This window comes from Callithrix jacchus, chromosome 3, assembly GCF_049354715.1.
Source record: "Callithrix jacchus isolate 240 chromosome 3, calJac240_pri, whole genome shotgun sequence".
In the NCBI taxonomy this organism is placed as follows: Eukaryota; Metazoa; Chordata; class Mammalia; order Primates; family Cebidae; genus Callithrix; species Callithrix jacchus.
In genome coordinates this window covers 176,995,247-177,022,659 of record NC_133504.1, presented here as the reverse complement: position 1 = coordinate 177,022,659, position 27,413 = coordinate 176,995,247, and the positions used below count along the sequence as shown (strand labels likewise).

Genomic DNA, 27,413 nt, shown 5'->3' with positions numbered 1-27,413 from the left:
AGACTAGTCTTGAATTCTTGACTGGAAGTGCTCTGCCCACCTTGACCTCCTAAAGTGCTGGAATTACAGGTGTGAGCCACCGTGCCTGGTCCATGTCAAAATTACTCTTAATCATCAGTGAAAATTACAGTTGGGCTATGACTATAAGAATTTAACAAAAATCAGTGAAAGCACTTTGGGAGAATTAACTGGCTATAAAGAATTTATAATGAAGAATATTATATATTTTATTATTATCCATAAACTGTAAACTATATATCTATTAGTAAAGCTTGTAATAAACTTATATAAGTATATACATTTATATATGTATATACATGCTTTAAGACCCAATTGTTAACATTTATCCACAGGGCTCTCACTTCTGTACTTTGCATGGGTCTCTCTACTCAGGGAACTCCCCGACCACATTATGTAAAGTAGTGTCCATCAGGTCCCTCTATCCTCTGACTCTACTTTTCTTCATATTATTTTTATTCTTTAATCTTTATTTTTAGTTTTTATCTTTATTTTTCTTCACCAAAAATGAACATCTGAACTTCAGTCATTCATCAATGACATCAGTTACTGCGCTTCTGAATTGGATAAAGCTTTTCAAATACTACTTAGTGGTATGGCGTGTATCTATTTGTTTACTTATTTACTGTATGCTTCCTTCAACTCAGTTGTAAGTTCTATACTTGCTAAAAGATTCTTCATTGTTATCGCTTCTTCTTTTCCCCCTTGTGCTGAGAACAGGTGACTGGCGTAAAGCGGACACGTTAAAAAAAAGTTTTTAATGTATGAATGCAATAGACCTTCTCAGATTCTCAGGTGAATTTATGGTATCTTTTTTATAAGTCAGTGTGGGCAGGACTGTAGATCCCTTTCATACTGTTACAATCAAAAATAATATTTGCAAATAGTTTAGAATTCTGTATAAGGAAGAAACAAAAGAGAAAAGATTTCACAACCGTGACTGTTAATTAACTTTCTATGTTTTAGCAAAAGATGACAAGATAAAAAAATATGTTTCCGTGATTTCTGAAAACAAAGCAAGAAAAGCAAAAGATCCACTATATTCAAGGCAAGGCTGTACAGATCATTGTGGGGTAGCTGACCTGCGTCTAAGGCCGATTCTAAGAGTCCCCTTGACAGTCTAGTGACAGGGGAGAACAATCAGATAAGGAAGAGGCTCGCCATCTAATGGGGATTCAAAAAGGCCAAGTGGTACAGATGCCATGAAGAAGAATGGTGTATGGGGCATTTCCTCTGCATTTGAGAAACAGCTGAGCACCCTGGAAATATTTAGCCCAGGGTACAATATTTAGCAACAAGAAGACCTGGAGCCTTGGGATAGTAAGCTCCTCATATTTGGATAGTGGAGGGCTCTCTTACAGAAGAGAGAATGAACTTATTTTGTACAAGTTCAGAAAAGGGCTGGTGAAGGTTAGTGACTAAGAGACAAACTCTAGTTTAATTTTTTACATTTCTTTTAACTGGAGCCCTAAGTTAATAATATGGATTGCCTCAAAATGGGGTGGGCTGCCCGTCACTGAAAGTACTGGCACACAGGACAGGGTTGGGCTAGAACCTGGAAAAGAGAAACTGGCATTCAGCCTGGGGTTAACCTTGGTGCTGTTAATGGTCTCTATTCACCAGTGGATCTTATGACAGAAAAAACGTTCTGTATTCCTTAAAAAATTCAACCAAGAAAAAACAAATTATTCCAACTCCTAAGAAGTTTTCTAAAACAAAGGATATTTTGGCATTTCTTGGTGTTATTTTTATTTTGTATTATTTTGTGTATGTTTAGTCTTAAAATTCAATATTTGAGAAAACAGCAGTGGTGGCAAAGTTTTTTCCATGATTTATTGAGGTAAATTTGTAAATCATAAAATTCATGTGTTTTAATTTTTAGTAAATTTACCAAGTTCTAACAATCATCACCACAACCAGTTTCAGCCGGTTTTCATGATCCCCAAGTGATCTCTCATGTCAATTGCAGGAATTACTGTTTCCACCCACGTAATTTACAATATATGGTGTTTTATAAAAGGCTTCTTCTTCTATGTAGCATAAATGTTTTTGAGGCTTATCCACACTGTAGCAACGGATCAGAATTTTATCCTTTTTATGGCTCCCATTGTACAGATACATCACATTTTGTTTCTCCAGTCATCACTTAACAGACATTTAGGGTTACTTCTGCTTTTTGACTATTATGAACAATGATAAGCATCATTTAAAAATATCTCCAACTCCCTTACACAAACCCAAAACAAAAAAACTCGTGGAAAACACTTATAATAAAATTAGATGATAAGACCATCACGGCAATACATAGGCTGGAAGATATGCAGATCTTAAGATTCAGTTTTATATTGTATTTAATAAATAGGATATTTTTAAAGTGAGAAAGAGGGTTACAGGACAAAAAGTCCAGAAAAATCCCAGATGTCTATATTTATTTATAATTTCATTAATTTTAAGGTGCACATTTTTTCCAGTATCAATCTGATGTCTCAATGCATGGTTTGCAATCAGACTATGATTTACCCTCTCTGTCAAGACATCATTGTCATTGTGTATGTGCAAATATTCAAAGCAGAAGCATCATAATTTGCAGAATGGGTGTGAATGGCTTGGAAGAAAAGAGGAGATGGAGATAGATTACTTTCTCCTCTCAAACAAATGGTTAAGGGTAAGAGTCAGGGAGAGTGTGCAACAAGATTGGCTACATTCCTAAAAATTGAATCCAAAATTAGGCAAGCTCTGCCTAATGCAAGTCCTGCTCAGAAACCTGCATCATGTCTGCTTTTTAAAAGTGTTATTTTGAGCTGGGTGTGGTGGCTCACGCCTGTAATTACAGCACTTTGAGAGGCTGAGGTGGGCGGATCATGAGGTGAGGAGATCGAGACCATTCTGGCCAAAATGGTGACACCCCATCTCTACTAAAATACAAAAAAATTAGCTGGGTGCGGTGGCACAGGCCTGTAGTTCTAGCTACTTGGGAGGCCGAGGCAGGAGAATCACTTGATCTCGGGAGGCAGAGGTTCAGTGAGACAAGATCACACCACTGCGCTTCAGCCTGGGCAACAGAAGGAGATTTCATTTCCAACAAAAACAAAAAGTGTTATTTTGAAGAATGCCATCTCATCAACATCCCTGGTGACACAAAGGTTATAGAACATGGAAAATCATGGTCAACTATGAGCCGAAGAACAATTCTAAACCATTAGATCCTGAGTGTCTTAGTAGTAAACCAATGTAATTCATTTATAGCCTTGTTTATGTATGCACAAGAGTGGCACTTGACAAAAATTGGTCTAATTATGTTTTTAAACAAAGCTCTTTCAATTTTCTCAATAAAACAATAATTCTATTTGAAAAGAAAAGGAAACACGACATCCCAAAATGTAAGCCAGTGGAACAAACCACTACATTCATAGACATGCATGCTATCAGGGTCTAGGTAGGCAGGAAGCTAGAGAACATCTGATATACCAGAAAATAAGGGAATCAAAAATAGCCAACAAACATTCTCTGGACAGTAAGGCAGGCCAATCTGAAAATAAATAGCAGCTGAAAGTGTCTAGGGAAACGTAAGAGAATTAATACCAAAAATGTCAATTAAGACTGTACAAGGAAAGAGGTTATAATCAGGGCAGGGTTTCTGGGCTGGCTAGCAAAATATGATCTGGGTGGTAATCAGATAACATCATTTAATGACTTAAGCTACACAAAATTAATTTATCAATTGCAAAATAAATTTTTATAGATTACCATGTTACTGGATAAAAAGCAGATCCTGTGGTCTGCTCCGGACCAGCTGAAACAAACAGTTTAGAGCAAAGCCAAGGAATACTAAGGAACATTAAAGTTTATAGAGAGAGAAAAAAAAAGCAAACTTATGATCGATTTTACTTAAAATTATTTTTAAAAATCAAGTGCATTTTAGAGTGAATCATCTGTTTAGTCACTAGTAAAATTTCTTCCAATTTTATAAAAGAAAGTTTTGACCAATAGAAGAGTCTCTATCTAGAGTTATCTGATGTAGACTGAGCTGGAGGAGGCATGACGGTATTCTCAGCGATGACTCAGAGCCCCCCACCAGAAGGGCTGCTGCAGACCGAGGAGATATTCCCTATGTAAGCAGATGGGCAAGGATAGGCCCTCTCCCGGGACCATGGGGCAAAGGCACAGGCTAGCTGTTGGGGATGATATTTTCCTTATGAAAGTCGCATCCACAATAGCAATACCATTGTCCATATAGAGAGCTTTGGCTTCCAGAAAATATCCTGTATCCTCCTCCTTCCATTCCTATTTGATTCTTAGACCCCTGGGTAGTAGGCAAGGAATGCCATATAGGAAGCAACTGAAATTCAACAAGGGAGGCCGTATGTACAGAGTGGTTGGTTGGGGCCATGACCATATCTCTGGCTCCAATCCTGCCACCCTCCTATCCGGCCTTTCCACAACCAACTCAAAGTCACAAAATCATCTTGCATTAATTAGCATGTTTCAGAAGCACTAAAGATTTGGATAAACTGACTATGCTAAACAGAAATTCTTCTTAAGTACCCTATGTGCAACAATTTCATAAACATTTAGTATTCTGGGTCTATTCCTTTCTCTGAAACACCGACTGAGTTGATTGATAATTTATGCAATGGTAATATTCCACTGCATTTAAATCTAGGGGTGCATACCTCTGCTCTAACGCTGTCTGTAATTTTCCTATCTCACTTTTCCTAAAGGAGTCAATACTTGGCAGATATAAAAGAGTTACAGCAGGTAGAGCCTGGAGTTTAAAAGATAAAGAGTTGCTAGGGTCACCCTAATGTATTCATATTGCACCTGTTATATATAGGACTCTTCTCCACTAATAGGCGATTAAATGTAAATCCTAATGTACATTTCATTTTATGTGCAATATGGGTTAGTTACTGTTGCTATGGAAACCTTCACTTTTGCATTTACTGATTTTAATTCTGTGACATTTGCTGACTTTAGTACAATGTAAAGTTTATAAATATAACATACAGGTTTGTGGAGAGTTTTTTTTTAAGGATTCAATTTGCATAGCTAATTCTATCACAAATCTCTAGGTACATTAGGGGAAAAAGCATTAAACTGATCCCTACAGTAGTAATCAGCAAACAACAGGCTATTTCTAGAAATAAGTATTGCCATCGACCCTCAAAAATGTCTCCTCACTAACCAAATACTCCACCCATTGTATAAGCTTTTAACCATTGATTCAGTGAAAATTTCCCAATGTGGAATTTGTATAGTGCTTTTTTTTTTTTACTTAGAGAAAAGGTCTCACTCTGTCACCCAGGCTGGAGTGCAGTGGTGCCATCACAGCTCACTACAACCTTGAACTCCTGGGCTGAAACAATCCTCGAGACTCAACCTCTCCAGTGGCTGGGATTGCAGGCATGTGCCGCCACACCTGACTAGAGCTTTTATTTATTCCAAACATTTTTAGATCTGTTACCTTTAATATGAAGCTGGCAAGAGAGACAGGCCAGAGGTGGTTTGAAAGAGAACCTGACGTCACTTTGGAGACTATTTCCAATCCAGGGAAATCCTCTGACTCAACTTCAAGGGGATCATTGCAACAAGTCATTCTCTTTTCCTTCTCATTCTAAGTTGTCTTAGTTGTCTTTGTGTGTTTGGAATTTAGCATAGTTCCCACTGTGTGGAATAAACACACACTTTCTAGGTGTCCTTCCTGCTTTCTAGATGTCCTACGTCTTTTTAAATTCTCTGATTATTGCCATTTAACAGATATAGAAACTGAGACCCATGATGCAAATCATCTAAAGTTATCTAACGACTAACTGGGAAAGTCAACGCATCCATAGAGTTTATTGAACCGATGTGTGATTTTGATAAGCACCCAATACTTTTGAAGGTATTCTCGCAGGCATAGGTGAAAATTCATGTCACTGTTATCGATCCACAGAGAAATCAATTATTTTATGAATATTCCCAGGGAAGCCTGGATTCGAGTAGCCATACACATACATACACAGGTAGAAAAGAAGGTATGTACAAGAAACATTTTAAGTGATGTCATCAAAGCTTGCACAATCAATAGAAAGAACAAATCTAACCAATATTTGTTGAGCCTCTACATTGTGTCAGACACTGCTTAGTGACCTTGGAAGAGCGAAGTGTCTGCAGTTGCACCTGAAGAAGAGGAAAGGGAATGAAAGAAAACAATAACGCCATACTTTAAGCTTAGAGGGAAAAGCAAGGCAGAGCAACCAAATGGCAAACGGCCCTAAAGGAATCACAAGAGCTTCTCAAAGACAAGAGGCACTTGAAAGAAAACAGAGTCACTAATAACCAGGAAGAGACAGAGAAATAATGAGACTCAAAAATGGCAAAGAGAATGAATTAGATCAATCTTTGATTTAAAAAAATAAAAATGATGTTGAACAAACTGGGGAGTAATGAAGATACTATAAAAGTTAAAGCCAATGAAAAGCAGGTAGTGGAAGAGGCTTGGGAAATTCACAGCTCAGGGGAGGCGGAGGAGGCTGTGGAGCAGTTGGACATGGAGAATTGATGGGCATTGGGGATGTGCTGTTACAGCCACTTCCAACGGATTCTGGGGTGGAAGTGCGTAGAGTGAATATCACTAAACTTTGCACTTATTTAGGGCTTGGAGACACAGGTACATACTGTTGACAAGAACGGATAGAGATCAAGCCTGAGAAGGGTTCCTACTCTCTTATGCCAGTAACCTTAGGGTTTGGCTGGAGACCAAGTATACTCAACACCTTCCATGGCCAATCCATTCTCCATACAATTCACTGTCATCTTTTACCAGAAAACTATACTATCCTTCTCTAATATGTTGTTCTGCATCTGCTTTTAAATCTTTTGAAGCCATTCTCTACTCAGCAGCCTGAGTGTTGTTTTCAAAATGCCATTCTTTTTTTTTTTTTTTGAGATGGAGTTTCGCTCTCGGTACCCAGGCTGGAGTGCAATGGCGTGATCTCGGCTCAGCGCAACCTCCTCCGCCTCCTGGGTTCAGGCAATTCTCCTGCCTCAGCCTCCTGAGTAGCTGGGATTACAGGCAAGCGCCACCGTGACCAGCTAATTTTTTGTATTTTTAGTAGAGACCGGGTTTCACCATGTTGACCAAGATGGTCTCGATCTCTTGACCTCGTGATCCACCCGCCTCGGCCTCCTAAAGTGCTGGGATTACAGGCTTGAGCCACCGCGCCCGGCCTTCAAAATGCCATTCTAATGATGTACCTTCTCTAAAACCACTGCCAAAAGGAGCACATTTTCCATTACTTTTGGAATTAAAACAAAAACCTAAAAAGCCCAAATCCTTAATATCCTATCTAGGGTCAAACACGGTCTGACCCCAACCTGTATCATTAGCTTCAGATTGCGTTATGCATCTCCTTTTTGTTCTCTCAACTATGGACAATCAGCTATCTTCTGCTACAGGGCCTTTGTCCTTACTGTTATTCTTTTAAAATGCCATCTTGGCACTGCATGTCCCATTTTTCTAGCTGAATCTCATTTGTTCTTTAAGTCTCAGCTAAAAATTCACTTCCTCAAAGAAGCCTTCCCTGACCACTCTTCCCACCATTCTAGGTCAGCTTTCCTTATTTATTTTATGCTTTCACAAAAACGTGCTTGAATCCTCCAGTGCACTATCACATAGTGTCAAATGTGCACATTTTATCCATTACAACTATACTTTAGTTCGTATGAGTCTTTAATTGCTGTACAGCTCCCTTACTTGATCATAAATTGCCTGCAGGAAATGCCAATGTCTGTTTTTATGTGGTATTGTATGCTAAACACCTGCTCCTGCTCAATATTGATGTACCAAGTGAGGGGATTAGTAAGATGTTAATGGACCTGCTCAAGAACATATAATATTCCCTACTCCAATACAGTCAGATCCAAAGTCCTCAGACAAACATTCAAAGACCTTCGACACCAGCCTCTATTATATCTGAGAAGGCAGCGTTTTGGCAGGAGAGAATGTGATGGTTAATTTTAAGTGTCAACTTGACTGAGGCAAGGGATGCCCAGATATCTGGTTAAGCATTATCTCTGGGTATGTCTGTGAAGGTGTTTTCTCTGAGATTAGAGTTAGAATTGGTGGCCTGGGTAAAGCACACAGCCCTCCCCAAAGGGTGGGCACCATCCAGTCTATAGAAGGCCTGAATAGAACAAAATGGTAGAGGCAGGTTGCTTAACTCTGCCTGGCTGTTTAAGCTGAAACGTTGATCTTTCCCTACTTTCAGTGCTCCTAGTTTTCAGAGCTTCGGACTTGAACTGGTATTTATACCATCAGCTCTCTGGCCCTTAGGACTTTAAACTACACCACCAGCTTTCCTGAGGCTCCATCTTGCAACAGCAGATCATGGGACTTCTCAGTCTCCATAATAAGAGTCTATAGCTTATAATGAATCTCTTCCTGGATATATACCCTATTTCTACTTTTCTGGAGAACAACTAATGCAGAGAGTGTAGAGAAGGAAAGTGTCTACCCTAGAAACATCTCCATGAAGCCTCCTCATTCACACTGCATTCTATGGACATGGTGCCCAAGCTCAGAACAGAGATGATGTCTCCTCTTGGTGTCCAACTCTCTTTACACCTGCAGAGACTTTCCTGTGCAGAGGTCAGCCAACCACATCCTATTCCTATGCCAGACTGTTTGCTTGATGGCATCTCAGATCTTTATTCCCACAAACCAGATGCCTTCTTCTTCCCCAATCCCTTATCAGACCAGTCCCAACCTCCTCCATGACACATGGCCTAAACATCCTTCTTTATGCACTGTTTCTTAATGACAGAAGAGAATTTAGCATAATCTTGAAAATTCTTCATGGGTTTAATCAAGATTTAGAGATCAATTAGAATTCAGGTTCTGGGTGACTAAATTAAATCAAAACAGGCCCCCGTTTGCTGTTGGGCAGTTTCCACACTGCAGAAAGGCAGCTGACCAAGGGGAGAAGAGCGGTTGAAATCCAGACGGCTTTGCTAAGCTCTGTGGGGCTAAAGTCTTCCAGGAAGACCAGGAAGATTTTCATTTGCACAAAAGGGCCATAGGCTCACCCAGAATGAGCACGTTTTTCTAGTTTGCATAGGCATGTCCCACAGGCTTTTGTGCCTGAAAAGACAGGAACCACACTTGTCTGTGGTGCTTACAGTTAGCTGCCTCTCCCACTGTGTGTGAACTTCAGAGCCTGCTATTTCTTTCATATCCGTCATTCATTTAAGAGCTATTTAGATTATCATTTCTGCCCTTGGCCCTGTGTCCTCTGCTGCCAATACAAAGCCAGGGAAGGTCCCCAGCCTCAGTAAGTCCTTGGCAGTATGGCCCTCACAGTGGTGTGATCCTCACAGTGGATTCTCAGTGTACAGATGCTGGTCCCATAGTTGAATGTGGGGATCACTGAGAAATCAAAGACGAAGTCATCAGCCAATGAGGAGGCTTTGAATGTGCCCTACAGTGAGACTCAAGACCCGGTCTAACCTACCTGGGCCTCAGTATCTTCATCTGTAAAGTGGGCTCTCTCTGGAGAGGCAGCAGAGTTGACAAGTGAAGTTCAGCTCTAAACTTGGGAATACCTAAGTTTAAGCCACAGTGTGCCTCTTGCTACCTCTGAAACCCTGGGCTAATTGCTAAGCCTCTCTAGGCCTCAGTTGGTCTTATCTGAAAAATGGAACGAATACCACTATGTACCACAACAGTATGTGACTTAATGGAGACCACGATGTAAAGCACTTAGCTGTGAGACTAGCAATTTGTAAGTACTCAATAGATAATCACCTTGATTAGCATGGCTCCTGCTCCTGGATTTTTGAGATTCTCTTTCTTTTTTCATCCAGTCCTCTGCTTTCAGCTTTATGGATTTCTATTTTTTGTTTTTTTTTTGAGATGGAGTCTCACTCTGTCTTCCAGGCTGGAGTGCAGTGGCATGATCTTGGCTCACAGCTACCTCCACCTCCTGGGTTCCAGCGATTCTCCTACCTCAGCCTCCCAAGGGGCTGGGATTACAGGCATGAGCCACCATGTCCAGCTAGTTTTTGTATTTTTAATAGAGATGGGGTTTCACCATGTTGGCCAGGCTGGTCTCGAACTCCTGACCTTAGATGATCCACCCGCCGTGGCCTCCCTAAGTGCTGGGATTACAGGCTTGAGCCCCCACGCCCGGCCTAGCTTCATGGATTTCTAACAATTCAAGGCTTTGAATGATTTGCTTTCTTCATAAAGTTCTCTTGATACTGTCTAGCTGTAATTGGGGGAGGGGAGTTTGGGCGTTTTGGTTTTTCTTAAGATTCACTAGATAACCACCTGCAAGTTCCACATAAATGATTATGATTAACTTCCTGAGAAGGATGAAAATTTCCATCCTATGCTCAGACAATTTCTCATGGCCAGACAAAAAACAATTCCTTTTGCCACATCTTAGGCCTTCAGTGGGCTTAAAAAGCTGCTTTTTTTCTTCTTTCACCCTCACCTAAGGTTTAGATTACAATAGATTAACGGACGCAGTTGCAGCCACCACTGGGGCATTTATGTTTTGTAGCTTCACCTCCCTGTTTTGAGATGTTTACACAGACTAATTCCTCCTAAAATCATCAGAGATGTAGCATCGTTAAAAAGTTAACAGTGCCTTTGATTAAACACAGGAATATGCGGGTCAGAATTCAGCACATAACAAGCAATTTAGGGTGTGAGTGTGCATGTGTGTGCACATGTGTGCACGTGTGTACATGTCTCAGTCAGTACCGCAATCCTGGCTGGGAAAACCCCTGTCCTTGCTGCTCTCAACGGCTCACTCTTGGCACCCTCAGTTACAACTGGAGTTTCAGCTGACTATCTTCCCCACTAGGCTGTGAGCATCCTGAGGGCAGGGTTTATATATGGTCCTGCCTCACTAAGTACATAATAAAAAAACTCAATAAGGTACTGAGGAATGAATGAGCCAATGCAATTCCATCCTAAGCATCACAGGGTGCCACCATGAATGCTACTTCTTAAATGGTTTTAAAATCAAAGCTGTAATAAAACTAACAGCAGAGTTCTTTCTTCTCTCCTTTTCCCCTGCCCCCATAAAAAAAGTCACAGGAAATATAGAATTAGGACTGGAAACCGTTCCCACTCCATTCTCTCCCCTCCTCCCCCGTTCTCTAGTTATCCTAAGGGTATCTGGTATCCCTTCTAGGAGGTCTCCAGAGACCTAGTAATATTATATAGGGTTGAGCTCCTTGGAAATACAATGGAGTGAATTAAGACTGAGATTTCAGATTCTAACGAAATACGTCTTGACGTGTTTTCCTTTCACACAAACACTTGGAAATATAATAAACTATATTTTAGTGTTTATTTGTTTCAAATACAGTATTTTTTTCAACAGACAAATGTGAAGTTTTGAGTCCAGAAAAAAAAAATAGGTTTAAATCACCATCCCAGCAAGCAGTTTTTAAAATAGTACACCCAAGTGATCATTTCCATCCAGTTTAATGCACTTAGCCAACAGCCATTAACAGTCTTTTCAGAACAACCTAACACCTGAAGCTGATTTTTCAGTCTTAGTTCAGATGAATTTTAACCTTTCTAAAAAAAACTGGTGATGCAGGGCACCCACTGAACTCTGTAATTTTAGTAGATTCTGCATTTGCATTTTAAGCTTATTTTATGAGGACAGACAAAAACAACCACGGAGGCTTCCGTTATGTGCAGGTTTTAAGACAATGGTGCCCAGAGCATTTTGAAGCAAAATGTGGTCCTCCTGCTCCAGCCAGTTTGTGCGAAAAGGCAAGACACTGTGACTCAGCAAGATTCCTCACCAAAGGAGGTGGGAGAAAAAGAGCTGAAGGAGGCTCAACAGAGAGTAAAAACACGTTATTTGCCTTGAGTTTGTGTTGGATGTGACAGATTAAAAACAGAAAGCAGCAGTCCACCTAATCGGGATCATAGATTAGGTGGACTCTGCGGCTGAAGAGAGAACCTTGGTGTTCATAGCTCATCAAATCCAAGGAAGTCGGAAGAGGAAACAGACTCGGGAAAGGAAAATACTTCTCCAAGGCTTAAGTTTACAGAGGGAAGAGGGTATGAGAAGGATTCAGGAAAAACGTGCATTCGATGCACAAGGCGTATGGGCCTGCAATGGGGCATGAAGTCCCACGCAGCAGAGGGAAGATACCCACTCGCCCATGCAGGGCTCGGGATGTTCCTCCGATGTTGACAGACTATTTTTCCCATTCTACCAGTGTGGACACTGAGTGACAGAGACTCCTGTCCCATGTCCTGGGTGGGGTTGGGTTTCACCCTTCTTGCCTTTTCTCTTCCCCATGTAGCCTCTCCCTTGCCTCCCTGCCACATCACTGCGGGTCCTCGTGCCAGGCCAATGGCTAGCACATCACTTCTGGTTCCCCCCACAAGTCCCAAATACGTCAAGGCAGGAAGCATACTCAAGACTGGAGGCCCCAGGCTGATAAAAGTTTCATGGCCCACATTGTGGACCGCTAGGATGGGCAAATAAAATGTCTCTAGGCAAGTTACATCACCTTGGCTTACGGGAATTTTGCATCTTAAAAAAAAAAACCATGAAAATCCATCCTTTGCTTCAGACACACTAGGCTAAAAATAGCTCAGTCAGCCAGTAAGTGTGTGTAATTTTTCCTTTGTGCATCTCTCTATCCACTGATTTCTTTCTCTCAAGCAGACAGATGTGCTCCAAGACAGACCACCAGTCCACCCTCCACAAAGGGTCCAGAGTGTTCTTGCCCAAAGGCATAGCAGATTGCTTTCCTCCCCAGCCAACGCAGAACAATACAGAACAAAACACTTTATTAGCTCCCTTGGCCCAATAGTAGAAGCTAATACTGACTGAATCCTTACCATGCACCAGGTGTTGGTCTAAGGGCTTTCATGCCTTATCTCATTAAATTTCCTGAAACAACTCTATGAGGTGGGGACTGCTGTTGTCTCATTTTGCAGATGAGAAAACCAAGGCATGGAGAATTTAAATATTCATGCTGTCATCCAAAGTATAGTCGCTAAAATGTAAGGAACCCTGGCTTGGTATATAAATACATCCACAATTAGGTCCCCACCTCTTCTTCAGCCTACACACAATCAAACGCACACTAATACACACGCTCCAGACCTTAAGCCTCAGCTGTCTCAAAATCTTCACTCTTCCTAAAATATAATATCAATTTACTTACATTTGATGTTCTTGGTACCTTGAGCACCCTTCCCACCACCCTTCTCTCATTGGCAAATTCCCATTTGTCTTCCAAGAACTTCCTTCCCTGTAAGTCCTTACTGCGTCCTCAGTAAGCTCTTTTTTTTGAGACAGAGTTTTGCTCTTGTTACTCAGGCTGGAGTGCAATGGCTGGATCTTGGCTCACCACAACCTCCGCCTCCTGGGTTCAAGCAATTCTCCTGCCTCAGCCTCCCGAGTACCTGGGACTACAGGCATGCACCACCATGCCCAGCTAAATTTTTGTATTTTTAGTAGAGACAGGGTTTCACCATGTTGACCAGGATGGTCTCGATCTCTTGACCTCGTGATCCACCTGCCTAGGCCTCCCAAAGTGCTGGGATTACAGGTGTGAGCCACCGTACCCGGCCTCAGTAAGCTCTTTTAAGACAAGGATACTGCCCTCTTCGCCTCCAGACTGGTAATATCACATATAGTAGATGTTCACTATCCATTAAATGAATTAACCATAATTATAGTTGTTAACCCTTACAAGGTACAGGCACTATGCTCAGCACTTTACAAGAATTAACTCATCCTATCTTGTAACAACCCAAACACACAGATTCTGTTATCCCCCACATTACCCACAGGGACAACCCAGGCACAGATGGGTAAATTAACTTATCCAAGGTCACACAGCTACTAAGTAAAGAAAAAAAAATGGCATGACTCCAGAAGCTAAGCACTTAATGCCAATGCTATGGGGGAGAACATAATCTTATTGCACAACACTATGCTGTACTAGAAGCATACGTGCATGAGGCTTATTTATAAAAACATTGCCCACTGAAAAACAGTGTCTGAGGTGGGAGGAGCACTCGAGCTCAGGAATTTGAGACCAGCCTGGGCGACAAAGGGAGATACCACCTCTACCAAAAAATTTTAAAAAGTATTTAAATTAGCCAAATGCGGTGGTGTATGCCTGTACTCCCAGCTACGTGGGAAGCTGAGAGGTGTGAGAAATTTGAGTCTTGGAGGTCAAGGCTGCAGTGAGCCATGATCACAGCACTGCACTCCAGCCTAGGGAGCAAGACCCTGTCAAAAAAAAAAGAAAGTGATAACTCAGAAACTAATTACAAAATGGCTGCCTCAGTGAAATGTGCCTTTAAATGAAGATTGATATTGGCCACAGATAATTTAAGTTGTTCTGATCGATACAAATATGAGTAAGATAGTGCCCAATCCCAAAGACCTCTTTGATCCAGTAAGGAAAACAGGATAACATTACATACGAGTCATGACCTAACCCACTTTTTGAGGTATCCGTTTTCTTTTTGAACTAAAGAATTCACGTCCTACGGACGTGTCATAAACTAACTTGCTATGTCCCAACCCACTGGTTCTAGATCAACACTAACTCTTAACGTTAATTCAAGCTTCCTCTTCCCAGTATAAATTGTGTGAAAATATTTTGATTTATGCACCTTGTGAGAGGTTATGTGCTTGCTGCCTTTTGACTCAGAAATAATACAAGAGAAAGAAAAGCAGAAATAAAAAAGGATCTTCCCTCAAGTTGGGGGTGGTGGTGGGGGTGAGAGTAAGGATTTGTCTTAAAAGGGAGAGGACAAGGCCTGGACTCAAGACTTCTGACTAGTACTAACTGCTAATGGTCATCATAGTAAACTCCTTCATACCAGTAATCCTCTACCTCACTGGGGTATAAAACTGATTGTTAAGAATACTTAATGCTGGCCTAAACTTGTAATCCCAGCACTTTGGGAGGCCAAGGCAGGAGGATCACTCTGAGCCAGGAGTTCGAGACAGCCTAGGTAATAAAGAGAGATTCTATTTCTACAAAATGTGTTTAAAAGATTATCCTGGTGCAGTGGCATATGCCTGTGGTCCCAGATACTCAGGAGGCCGAGGCTCAAGGATTACTTGAGGCCAGGAGGCTAAGTCTGCAGTGAGCTGTGATGGAGCCACTGCACTCCAGCCTCGGCAACAGAGCAAGACCCTGTCTCAACGACAACAACAAAACCGGTCTCAAATCGTGGTACGATGGAGCTGAATAATTTTTAAAACCCTAACCCTATATGGTGTTAATTTTTAAAACATAAACAGATGTATGAATAATGCAGGCAAATCAAAATTATATTTTAAGAAGATTTAAGGACACGGTAAAATACTCATAATTTTACTTAAAAGAGCTGGATTCAAAGAGATGCTCTATATGCTTGTAAGCAAGTAAAGATGTATGTATATGTATGTGTGCATTAAATTTATATACTGACATGTTCACAGCAATTTTGTTGTATAGTAAATTTAAAGACGATTTTAGTTTACCTCTTTGAACATTTTTGTATTTCACAAATACTCTACACTAATAATGTACTATGTTTTTAAAACCAAAAAAGGAGACATGTATTTTAAAGTACATGCAACTTTATTCTAAATAAACTGGCAAAGGAAATCATAAATTCAGAAGCAATGAAGGTTAGTGATGACGTGTTTTTCAACATCAATAGCATGACACTAAAGATCAACACTGTTTTAAGACAACTGGAAAACTGAAAACAGAGAAATGGGCTTGGAATACGAAAGTTTTTGTGGTGTTGAGGTGCAGATTAGCGGTTGGTGAGATGTTTGGATTGGCCAGTTCCAGGTAATACATAGTGACAGGAGAGTGCTAAGACTTCAAAAAACAAAAAACAAAAAAACCCAAAAAACCAGCAATGGCTTATGAATTGACAGCACTGCTTAGTCCAAGTCAGCCCCGCTTGGGGTTTGGCTTCTGCACTTCCATAATCAGGAGCTTGGGCTAGGTGATCTCATGGCCATTCTAGTCCTGAAATTCTAGGATTCATCTAATTTGGGAGTCGGAGGTTCCATCAAATCAGAACCTTTCAAAGGCAGGTAATATGGACTGACTGTTTAATTTCAATGTCAAGCAATAAATTTCAGCCAACTACATGATAAGCATGATTAAACTTGTAAGGTCTGAAAAAGGTTGTTTTTTGTGTGTACTGCCAATTGGTCAGTATTATATATTGGTTTAGCTTTTGCTTGTCTACACAGATTTTTCAATATCAAAATAGAATCCTCATGAGTCGTAAGAAATGACTTACATTGGGAAGAGAAGTTTAAGACACCCTACCTCCTACCAAAGGGAAAAGAAAAAAAAAAAGGGCTGCAAATAATTTAATGTTTGAGCTACACAAGATATTCCTTTATATAGGTTGATAAAAATTATTATTAACATAGATCTATAAAAATCATAGGTGCCCTGATCAGGAAAATGACATATATAGGACAATGTGTGTAATTTGAAGAATTCGATAGGAAAAATAAAAGAGGAGCTACACTGAAATCAGTGGGGCAAATCAACATGGTGTAATGCCCAGTTGCTTCTGTAAAAAAAAAAAAAGACACATAGTATTACTACTCATCAACCTGATCCCTGTGGCCAGAAAGATACCGTATGGTACATATAGTTCAGCACATCACTACTTCCACCAGTGTGTGTGTTTCACTGTGTGAGGAGTAAGCCACAAAGTGTCACAGTGGATCAATTGGAAGGGCTGTTATCAGTCCAGTCATACAGGTGGTGCTTCAGGTTTCCGACCAGTGCTGACCGAGCTCCCTTGGAGAAGTCTGTGCTGGGCTGCATTTGAGAAGCATCCCTCCTTAGAAGAAATGGCCAGTCAAGGCCAGCAGGCGTGAGCTTTCCAGCCCTCTCCTGGGGCCCCCATTCACACAGCCCTGCAAAGGCACTGGTGAAAGGGAGCAATTTAAGTTTTGTTGTCTCCACTGAGTTCCTAAATAGAGAAAACCCCAATCACAACTTTTTTTTAATTAAAAATATGCAATAATGCATTGTTAACTATAGTCATCCTATTTATTGTGCTACTGAATAGTAGATATGATTCATTCTATCTAATGGTCTCCTACATTGCTCAGCCCTTAATACTTAACCCATAGGTGTGCCTAAGGAATAATTCTAGCCTGGACTTTGTAGGAGATTGTAACCACTCTCTCATAACAAGATATATGATTATTATGTCATCCCTGCCATATAACAGTGAAAAGCCCCTGAGACATTAGCACAAGAACAACCAAACTCAAGAGTCCCAGATCATGTTATTGCAAGTTTTGTTTATTAAATTGAAATATGCTAGTGCAGGCATGTAAAAGGTATTAGTAAAGATAATCTTAAGAAATGAAGCAATGTTGGGCGTTACTTACACTATTTAATTTGCTGATAGATCCCAGAATAAGCGTGTCATCATCATCATCATCATCATCATAGTTCTCACTGATGTAGCACCCATCATATACTAGGCATTGTACATGCATTTATTCTTTACTTCACAATGTAACACTCAGGCTAAGGAAACTGAGGCTCAGAAAATTTAAGAAACTTCCTGAATATTACACAGCAAGTAGAAGACAGACTCAGAGTTTGGACCCAAATCTGTCATATTATAAGTCATACTGAGGCTCAAGCCTTTATGTTCAAGGCCGGTCATTCTTTTCATTCCTGAAGAAAACTATTGATGAAAAAAATTGTTCATATTCCCTAACCAAAAGCTGCACACATACACAAATACAATCTGATTAGGACAAATCTCTCTCTCTCTCTCTCTCTCTCTCTCTCTCTCTCTCTCTCACACACACACACACACACACGCACGCACCAGTTAGCAAACACAGTTATAGACCACAGCATTATATACTGATAGAACTTCTCATATTTTCTGTTGTGCAAATCACTTCAAATAAGCTAATTAATGGTCCCAAAAGCACTCATCTAAAATGCAAAGTGCTCCAGGAAATGTAACGTATTATCATGATTCATAACGTAATTCATGGCTGTGGGCCCCCAGGTAGATACCAAGAGAGAGAAGTAGCAGAAATATCAAATAAGAAAAGAAACACTAGGATAAGTATAAATATTTTTAATCAGAAGTCAGGAGATTCCCAACAGATTTGCACTACCCAGAGGGAAAAATACTCAGGTCAACACTCCCTTCACGGAAGAGAGTTTGTTTTCTCAGGGCTTCTTTTTCCTTTGGGCTGGCTGCGCATTCTAGCAGTGAATGCTCACTGGACTATTCGGCTCACAGATTCTTCTCCTACTGAAACTGCAGGCAATTATTGGTAAGACTCGGGGAAAATTCTAGTGTCGGGTTGGACAGTGGTGGAACAACTTAATTTCCTGTATTCAATTGATGTATTTTGCACATCGACCATGTGCTGTAGAGCACTGGGAATGCAGAGATGAATAAGACAATCAGGCCCCTGCCCTCATGGGGCTTATGTTCTATAAAGGACAAGCAAATACTTAAGATATAAACAAGAAGCAGGAAAATGCAGGCTTGTGATAATTCCTATGAAGAAGGCATGCAATAGAAAGTCATTGGGGGTTAATTTTAATTGTTTGAGGAAGGACTCTCTGGAAAGAGAACACTTAAGTTGCTCAGTACAGGACCTTCTAACTGCTGGGACTCTTTTCCTTTATTGTCCTTCTTTTCTTTGACATATCTAATTGATTACCTGCGAATAAAGCCAGAACCATGCCAAATCCTAACTCACCTGAGGTCTCCTAATACTTAGCTGAGTTACTACAGAGAAAACCACGCACCAGGTGTGTCCCCCAACCAAGGGCGAAGTCCTGCAGTGTGAATCAGCTTGGCAAGTTAACGGATCCCAGAGATGCCCTCCATGGCTCCGGTCCAAGGAACACTTGGTAGGAGATGAGAATGGACCATCAGGAAGGAAGAGATCAATAGACTCTTAAAACCAGAGCAAAGAGTTTAGGGCTTGTTCTAGGTGGGAGGGAAGAGGGAGAGTCACATGACCTGATTTATGCTTTAAAAATATCACCTTGGCTGTTCCTGGGGATCAGATTATAAGGTGGAAAGAGGGAGCAGAGAGTGCTGTTAAGATGTCATCTTGATCCCAAAAGGAGAGGCTGGGAGCTTATAATGTCACCAGAGCAGAGTAGATTCCTCTTCTTCAGAGGGGTCTGCCAAATCCTTACTGCTAAGCCTTCTATTTTTAGCTGGAAGACTGAAACTTCAAATTAGGCTGGTCAATATGAGAAAAGGGTGTGGCTACCAGGGCCTCCAAGAGGAAGTGGGCCCCTGAGAGACAATGTTGCTTCACCAGTATGCTCCAGGAGAGCACATCCAGTGAAAAGTGAGATGATCCAGTCCCTGCCTCTCAAATCTCAGGATGACCATGCACAAACTCAGGCCTTGGTTTCTTGTCTGGTAAAGGAGAACCCTAATGCATGCATCTCAAGCTTTGGGGGTGGATCAAACAAGGGGATCTATCTTATCTTCAACAACTGGCAGACATTTACTCCAAAGACAATGACTTTGCAGGTAGCTAAAGTGGTCTGCAAGGGTAGGAAGGAAACATCACCTTCCACAAAGACCTTCTGCAGAGAGACAGGATGTGGGGAGACTGTGCCTCTCAAGAGTAGATTAAACTAGGATCCTAAGATGGCAAACATGTTGGAAGTTCTTTCCCCTTATGTCTTTATTTTCTCTAAGATTCCTAATTGATTGCCTGCAAAGAAAGCCAATACTGTGTCCAATTTGAATTGTAATTTAATTTCCTAACATTTATTTTGGTTATTGTTTCCACCAAAAATGGGATAGCTTTTCTACTCGTTCACTACTGTTTAAAACAATCAAAACACCATCTTTCCCAGGGCACAACTAAGAAGCAGCACTGAAGGGAATTTTAAACATTTTTAGTTAAAAAAAATAACTTTTAGATGACTATGCATTGTATTCTATAACAGTTTCAATGACTCTTCAGATAAAGTGGGCATCTTGCCGGGCATGGTGGTTTGTGCCTGTAAACCCAGCATTTTGGGAGGTTGAGGTGGGCAGATCAGGAGTTCGAGACCAGCCTAACATGGTAAAACCCCATCTCTACCAAAAATACAAAAATTAGCCAGCCATAGTGGCTCCCAACTGCAATCCCAGCTACTCAAGAGGCTGAGGCAGGAGAATCGTTTGAACCTGGGAGACGGAGGTGCAGTGAACCAAGATCATGCCACTGCACTCCAGCCTGGGCAACAGAGAGAGACTTCATCTCAAAAAAAAAAAAGTGAGCATAAGCGTTCTTTACTAAGGAGTGTAATTTAGGGTTTGGTTTTTTTTGTTCAGTTACCAGGGTATATTTTCCATTTCTGGATACATCCCTTAGAATTTCACTTGTTCCCTTTGGAAATTAAGTCAGGCAGTTGAGACACACCTAGCAGAACCACGTTAGTGAATGGGATCAATTTCCAAGCCACCTCCAAAGTCAATTTGTCTTAGGAAAAAAAAAATATATATTCACATTAAAAATTCCATAGGTAAAACTAGATCCCTAGCTAGTGTTTCTTATTTCAAGCGAGGTGCTATGGCAGAGCAATGACAGCCTCTAAAGCTAAACTACCGTGTATTTGACCTTGGACAATTTAAGTGACCTGTCAGTTTGCAGTTTCCTCATCAGTAAAAGTACAGATGTTAGCAGTACCTATCATGTGATGTGATCATGAGCTGACATACAAAAAGCACCTGGTATTAATACTTGCCCAACAGACAGTGAAAACTCCGTCGATGCTATTCTGTGACTATATATACCTTTCACTACAGAAACATGCACAATATACCTATCATAGCCCTCTATTGTAAGTGTGGTTTGTATGTCCTCATGATAAAATTGTAAGCTTCTAAAAGGCAGAAAATATCTTAGCATGTTTATATTTCCAGACCCTGATACTGTCATTGCCTAAAGTATGGAAATTCTTGAAAGAATCCCTGAATTTTGTTTTAAGCATTAATAGTTGCCTAGGTTCAAATGCATGCTGCCAGAATTTAAATTTTAAAAAAAGTCTAGGTTCATATTGATTTTTAAAAATTTAAAAAGAAGGAAAGTGCCTTGTCAGAAAATGACAAAGGTATTTGTAGTATCTACATCCTTTGGACATTTTTTAAGTGCTGTGTTCTGACACTTCAAAAAGACATTGTTTTCCCAGGTCAGTTATATTGTGAGGCCCACCAACCACATCCAGATAAGTAAGTTTATGAATCTTGTTCTTGATCATTTATAAAGCTGGATGTTTGGGGTTGTTTGTTTTACATTTTGTTTGCTGTTTCAGAAAGGGGGTGCTTGTGGTCCTCATGAAAAATGAGTTAATGTGGACAATTGTAATAAAAAGAGATTTATGGCCCTGTTCTCCATACACTTTAAATTAATTTCTTTCTGAAACCCAAACAAAAAGCTAAATGTTTAAAAAATGCGTAGCATTTAAATCCTACATCATAATTTACACACCAAAAAGAGAGAAATTTAAATGTGCATTGATTTTAGGCTGATAAGAATCTGTGTTGAATGTGAGTTGCAAGTTCTTTTTTTTTCTTCTTGGCCTCCTATGAATAGTTTGCAGCAATTTTTAATTAAAAACAGTTCCCATAGTAAGAAAATGGGGGGGAAAAAAGACTTCAGGAAAATAAAAGCAATGTAAGAGTCCTGCAGTTTGTTTTCTGAGGCCACGTAGAGATCCTGAAAAATAAGAGGATTTGGAAGTTCTCATTTTTAAAACTGCACTTTTGGTTTCATTTAACATTTTCAAATAGCTTTCCTTTCCACCACCCAGCCCCCTTCCCCCACCTCACCAACCCTCTTCAAACAACTTGCAAAGGTCTGTTTTTAACACCGAAAATCATTCATATATCTCAGAGTTACAGCAACATTTTTCTTTCTCAATTTCTAGGGGAGAGAAACCTCCAAGTTATCACACAAAGCATTTTTTCTTTTTCTCTACCTATCCAAAATAACTAATCTCATTTTAACTAGATTCCATCTGAACATCAGTGATACCAAGCTATTCCATGAATAAACATGATGTTACAATGTGAAACCCTGTGACTAAAGTATATAAAAATGTAGCTGAAAGAAAGGAGGACTGAGAATCCCCCTCCTCACCACCCCCTTCCCACCACCCCCTCCCCAGGGAGTTTGAGAGTTGAGCTGAGAAGGGGTGAAAACCAGCAGATTTAAATTTCAAGGTCTTCGAACATTCGTTACCTTCATATTAAATCCTATAAAACTAAAAACTGTAATTCTAATAAAATCCTTGTGCGCATGGCTTCCGATTGTAATCACAGGTTTCTCTTTTGAAAGAGGATATGTAATATTGATAAAAGAAAAAAATCTCAAAACAGAAAAAATACATAACAGAACTCACACTTTTCTGGTGTTTATGGTTTTAAAAAATTATCATGGTGTCAACAAGAAAAACTATATATTCTTAACAAATATCTTCACTTAATTGCAGACATTTTTGGTCATTTGAATGAGAAAACATGGTATAAAAAGTTATCTACTCTAACAAAGATTTGTGAACTTTACTTGATAAACTTTCTTAAACCTTATAATAATCCCACATTAGTTAAATCCCTTCACTTACAATAATGCCCACTCTAAAGTTTCTCACGTATTTTACCTATACTTTCATCTCAGAGCCGAGACCTAGAAAGAAAAAAAATATTGTTTTTGCTTTTATTGAAGCTTTTCACAAAACAAATTCTGAAGTCTTCAGAACATATTTTTATATCTTATCTGACTGTACTGTGCACATGTTAAACTATATAATTGTGTGGTTGTATTCTTCCAAAATAAATTTCGCACTGCAAGACTATTCAAATGCATGAATTCTGGAAGACATTGGGTCGATTTTTGACAGCATACACACCAGAAAATGTAAACTCCTTACTGCTGCCTGGGAATTGCAGTGAACAACAACGATGCAAACCTCAGAGCTTTTCTTAATTTCATTTTAAAGGGTGGGGGGAGCACCCACACATTTATTGATTAAATTCCACTGAGATTCTAATGTGGCAAAAAAAATGTATGTCCCAGAACAGCTAAGCAGCATTTAAAACATACTTTTGTTGTTGCTGCTGCTGTTTGCTTTTTAATGCACGCCTGTTTCTTTACAGGGAGGTGAGGTCCTATGAGTACTTAGGCACATGCTTTCCTTTGCCACAAATATCAGGGATCCAAATGACCTCAGATCAAATAAGTGTGGGGGATGTGGGAATGAGAACTTTAGGGACAGTAAGAAGCAGAGGCCCAAAGCTGCCTCATCTCAATAGGAGATACAAGGCCCCCCAAAACTTCAGAATTGTATTTATCAAGGAAGGTGCTAATTTAAATGCACTGGTTTTCAAATTCTCTCCTTTTGTCTACTGATTCGTTGACTGGCTAGTCAGCAAATGTGTAATGGGTATCTATCTACTCTGTCCAGGAAATACTTGCTCTAAGTGCTAGCTTTAAAACCAGACTGGATTCTCAAGTTTTCTTCACCATTACCTCATTATTTTATTACAATTTGTGATTTTGAACTAAATACCATGAGCAAAGAAATAGTGTCCGCACCCTTTACTTCATAATATTTTCTCATACATAAAAAAAGAAAATCTGAATTTTCAATTAAAGGGACACTGTGGATAATTTGCAAATGAGGAACCAAGACCCATGCCAACTAGTTAGTAAGAGTTAGAAGCAATATTAACTCCTCATGCCATGCTTTTTAAACTAAAACTGCACAGCTTCTGAAGAACTTTGATTTGATTTAATTGGAAGAAATTCATCTATCCCCATGAGAAAATGCCCTGGGATTAGCCATGGAAGGAGAGTAGGGGAACACCATGGTTCTTTACTAATTTATTTCCATTAAAAGAAGGAGATATCTAGGAAATTTCCAGAAACTTGATTACAATTTCTTCATCACATACTGTTTTGCTGTATTTTTTTCTAGTCAAGTCCATGTTCCCAAAGGAGTGAAGACTTGAGAGTATTACCCGGTGGGGTGTGTGTGTGTGTGTGTGTGTGTGTGTGTGTGAGAGAGAGAGAGAGAGAGAGATTAGGACTTAATGAAATAATACTATATACTATAAGAGTGGGACCAGAAGAGAGAGAGGGAGAGAGAGAAGGAAGAGGGATGGGTAAGTCACTCTTGCCCAAAATGGTTGCATGCTTTGGTTAAATTCTCAAAGTAGTCACTCAACAGCATATTTGATTTTGCTTGCAAATAAACTAATAACTCTTGCTGAGTATCACTGTATTTTATTCCAACTAATCCCTCTCCAGAAGTCAGAGCAGCTTTATCATAAAGAATAATTATTGGTAAAGGTATAGTGTAACTTTACATGAAAAGTTATTTTTTTCAGAGTACACACATCATGATCAAAATTTAATATTTAATGTAAATATTTAAATATCTTAGGAGGAATTATTTGATTCTCTCCTCTTTCCATATGAAATGAAAACAAATATATGGCAATGTGTTAATGACAATATTTACTGCTTAGCAAAGGAAAAAGAAGTGTCGAGGCAATTATTTGAATAATTACTTTTAAAATTATCTAATTAAGGAGGGAAAAAATGTACAGGGTTAGCTACAGAACACACCAGAAAATAGTTCATACCACTTTACTGTCACAGGCAGAGAGGTTTTAAAAAAATCTTTAAGATTTGTAATAGCAAGCTTTCTTCTCTTGGTTCTCGAGCTATGAAGTAGTCTTTTTCTACTCAGAGCTAAATCTTTAAACGTAATATCCCATAATCCAAAAGTTAGGAATTCCTGAATTTAGCTCTCACAAAAAATGATGTGCCATCTTTGCAAAGCATACTGCAAAAAGAGGTCTTTTCAAATGTCTTGTCTCAAATGAGAAACAAACGTGGGATCATATAAAATCCTGCAGTTTTGTTTTGTTTTTTTTTAATGAGGGCAAGAGTAGGGAAATCTTGCAGATAAGTCTCCTAGCTCAGAACTGGCCAAATGCTCCTAACTTCAGGAGGATGGAGAAGAATCTCTTTCTACAATTCCTCAAAAACTTTCTAAAATGTAAGATGGACACAGGTCATTTTTAAATCTTATTGCTGTTCAAGAATTGAGCCATAATGGTCCCTGGCCTCTTTTTGATAACTAATCATACTTTAAAAAGACTATTTTTCCCAAATTTGTATTGCAATTAATGTATGCCTGAACTGTAAGTCATTTTCTATCCTCCTAATTCTGAAAGCAGGTTATGTCAACCAATAGTTTTTGCAGAGATTTAAGATTCCAATACACAGTTGCAAAGATCTGAAGGAAATATACAAACTGTAACATACACAAAGCAACATACACAAAATAGCAAGTACAAATATTAGTTACTGCCAACAGTTCACCACCCTTAGCAAAATGTAGTTTGTACTTCTAGAGAAGCTACTGGCTTCTAGAGAGAGCAACAGTACCAGCAGTCATATTTAGCATCTATGGTATATTAACATATAAAGAAAATAGCAATCGTTAAAGACAATCTGGCTTTTAAAATACATATAAGTCCTTGTCCAGTAGTTAGCCAATCAGAAAGCAGGTCATATCTTGTTAGCTATATTAACACATGAAACGTCAGAATTCTCTATGGCTCTGTTGACAATTCAAGCCAGTGTGTTTTACTCTATAATACAAACTTAATGGAGTCCCTTCCTAAAGTTAAAAGTCAATCTTCAATCTAAAATTCCACCAAAGCTATTCCCTAAAAGCTCTTTGGCATAAATCTTCTGGGTATTTGTACTCTGCAGAGAAGACTAAATTCCTAGCAATTTCTACTTCCTAAAGTGACTTTGGTGCACCTATAACAAACTCCCTTTTCGAACACTTCCACACAAAGCTCCAACTTAAAGGCAGATGGACAACCCAGCAGCAAAACCTGCCAGCTGAGCTAGCACAGAGAAAAAGTCAACTGACATAAAATATTTAAATTGCAGGAGGCGAGTCTGGAGTTTTGCATTTTAAAAGTTCTGAAAGTCCTGTTCTCTCCGCTCCCAGAGTTGCTGGCTGCCTAGGAGGCTGAGTCTCCCCCCTCTCAGGCACAAGATCTCAAATATGCAAAAACTAGAGCTGACTTGAAAGCTGAACCAGCTCCTGTCCTAAGGTGAAGTGCTCAGGGGGGGAATGCCGACAGCAATAGGAGAAAGTCAAGAGTCCCCTTGCCCCAAGCAACTGGTTTCTGATTTTAACACGGAAATATACAAACATGTGTCCCTCCTGGGTTAGTTCTGAGAAGTAGGCAGGGTTACTCTTCTGCCCCCTTTTACCTCAATTTTGGTGACTTTGAGAAGCAAATACAAGTCAAGGCAGACTTCCTCTAGGATTTGTAAACATACACACACACACACACACACACACACACACACACACATATATATTTTGCCAGATGCAAAGAACCACAAAATTCCTAGGAATTATATCTCAAGAAACACCAACAGGACTGACTCAGAGCCTGCAAAACACCAGAGTTCTGGGAGAGCAACATTTCTGGAAACCCAGCATGTGAATCAAGTGCTGGGTTGTCTCAAGATTCCAGCAGAAACTGTCCCCTGCTACAAGAGTTGCTGTGCCTGGAAACCCAGCGTCCAAACTCGTGGATTCATCCTGGCGCTCATTTCCACGTACGTGGTAGGAGCAAGTGGGACACTTCCCATAGAATTCAGCCAGCAACCCTAGGAAAAGCTCATGCATAGCTTAAAAAAATACACAAACACATCCCCAAGGTTGAAGTACTTACCTCTGTGCGAGACTGCAGTCTCTTGTTCATCTCATAGATTCGGTACTCTGGCTGTACCATGTATGGTGTATGCCTCCTATAAAATGGGCCGAAAGGAGAAGAATAGAAGGGGTCATGTGGCGTGCTGGACATCTTGCCTGCTTTTCGAAAATCAAGCTAAACAGAGTATCAGTAACGTCCATGCAGAGCACATGGGCTGTGTTCTTCACAGTACAAAGTAGACGCACGCACACACGCTCACACACACACAGAGGCAGGCAGCAGGCAGGCAGGCTGAACACACTGGCTGGGAACTGCTGTCGGAGCCCTCTATAGCAGGAGAGGAGAGGGAGAGGAGAGGAGGGAGGGAAAGAGGGAGGGAGGGAGGGAGCACGGGAGAGGAGGGAGAGGGAGAGAGCAGGAGCTCCAGAGAGGGAGGGAGGGAGGTTGGTATGGAGGAAGGGAGGGAAGAAGGGAGGAAGGAGGGAGGGAGGGAAAGAGAGAGAGAGAGAGAGAGAGAGAGAGAGAGGAGCTGGATAGCTTTAGGCACCACTGCTTGTTTTTAAAGAAGCAGTTTGTGAAGAGGTCATTTCCTGTCCACACTGTAGACTAGTTCACA

At 40.1% G+C, this 27,413-nt stretch overlaps 1 protein-coding gene across 23 annotated transcripts in view; it reads right to left on the bottom strand.

Moving 5' to 3' along the window:
- Window positions 1-27,099, bottom strand: part of LDB2 (LIM domain binding 2) — a 396,165-nt gene extending 369,066 nt beyond the window's left edge. For all 23 annotated transcript variants that reach the window (XM_008993555.5, XM_078367463.1, XM_008993561.4 and 20 more), the window contains exon 1: window positions 26,816-27,099. In XM_008993555.5, the coding sequence (XP_008991803.2) occupies window positions 26,816-26,947 (132 nt within the window). In that variant the 5' untranslated portion in view covers window positions 26,948-27,099. The remainder of the gene's footprint in view (window positions 1-26,815) is intronic.
- Window positions 27,100-27,413: the final 314 nt, after the last annotated feature.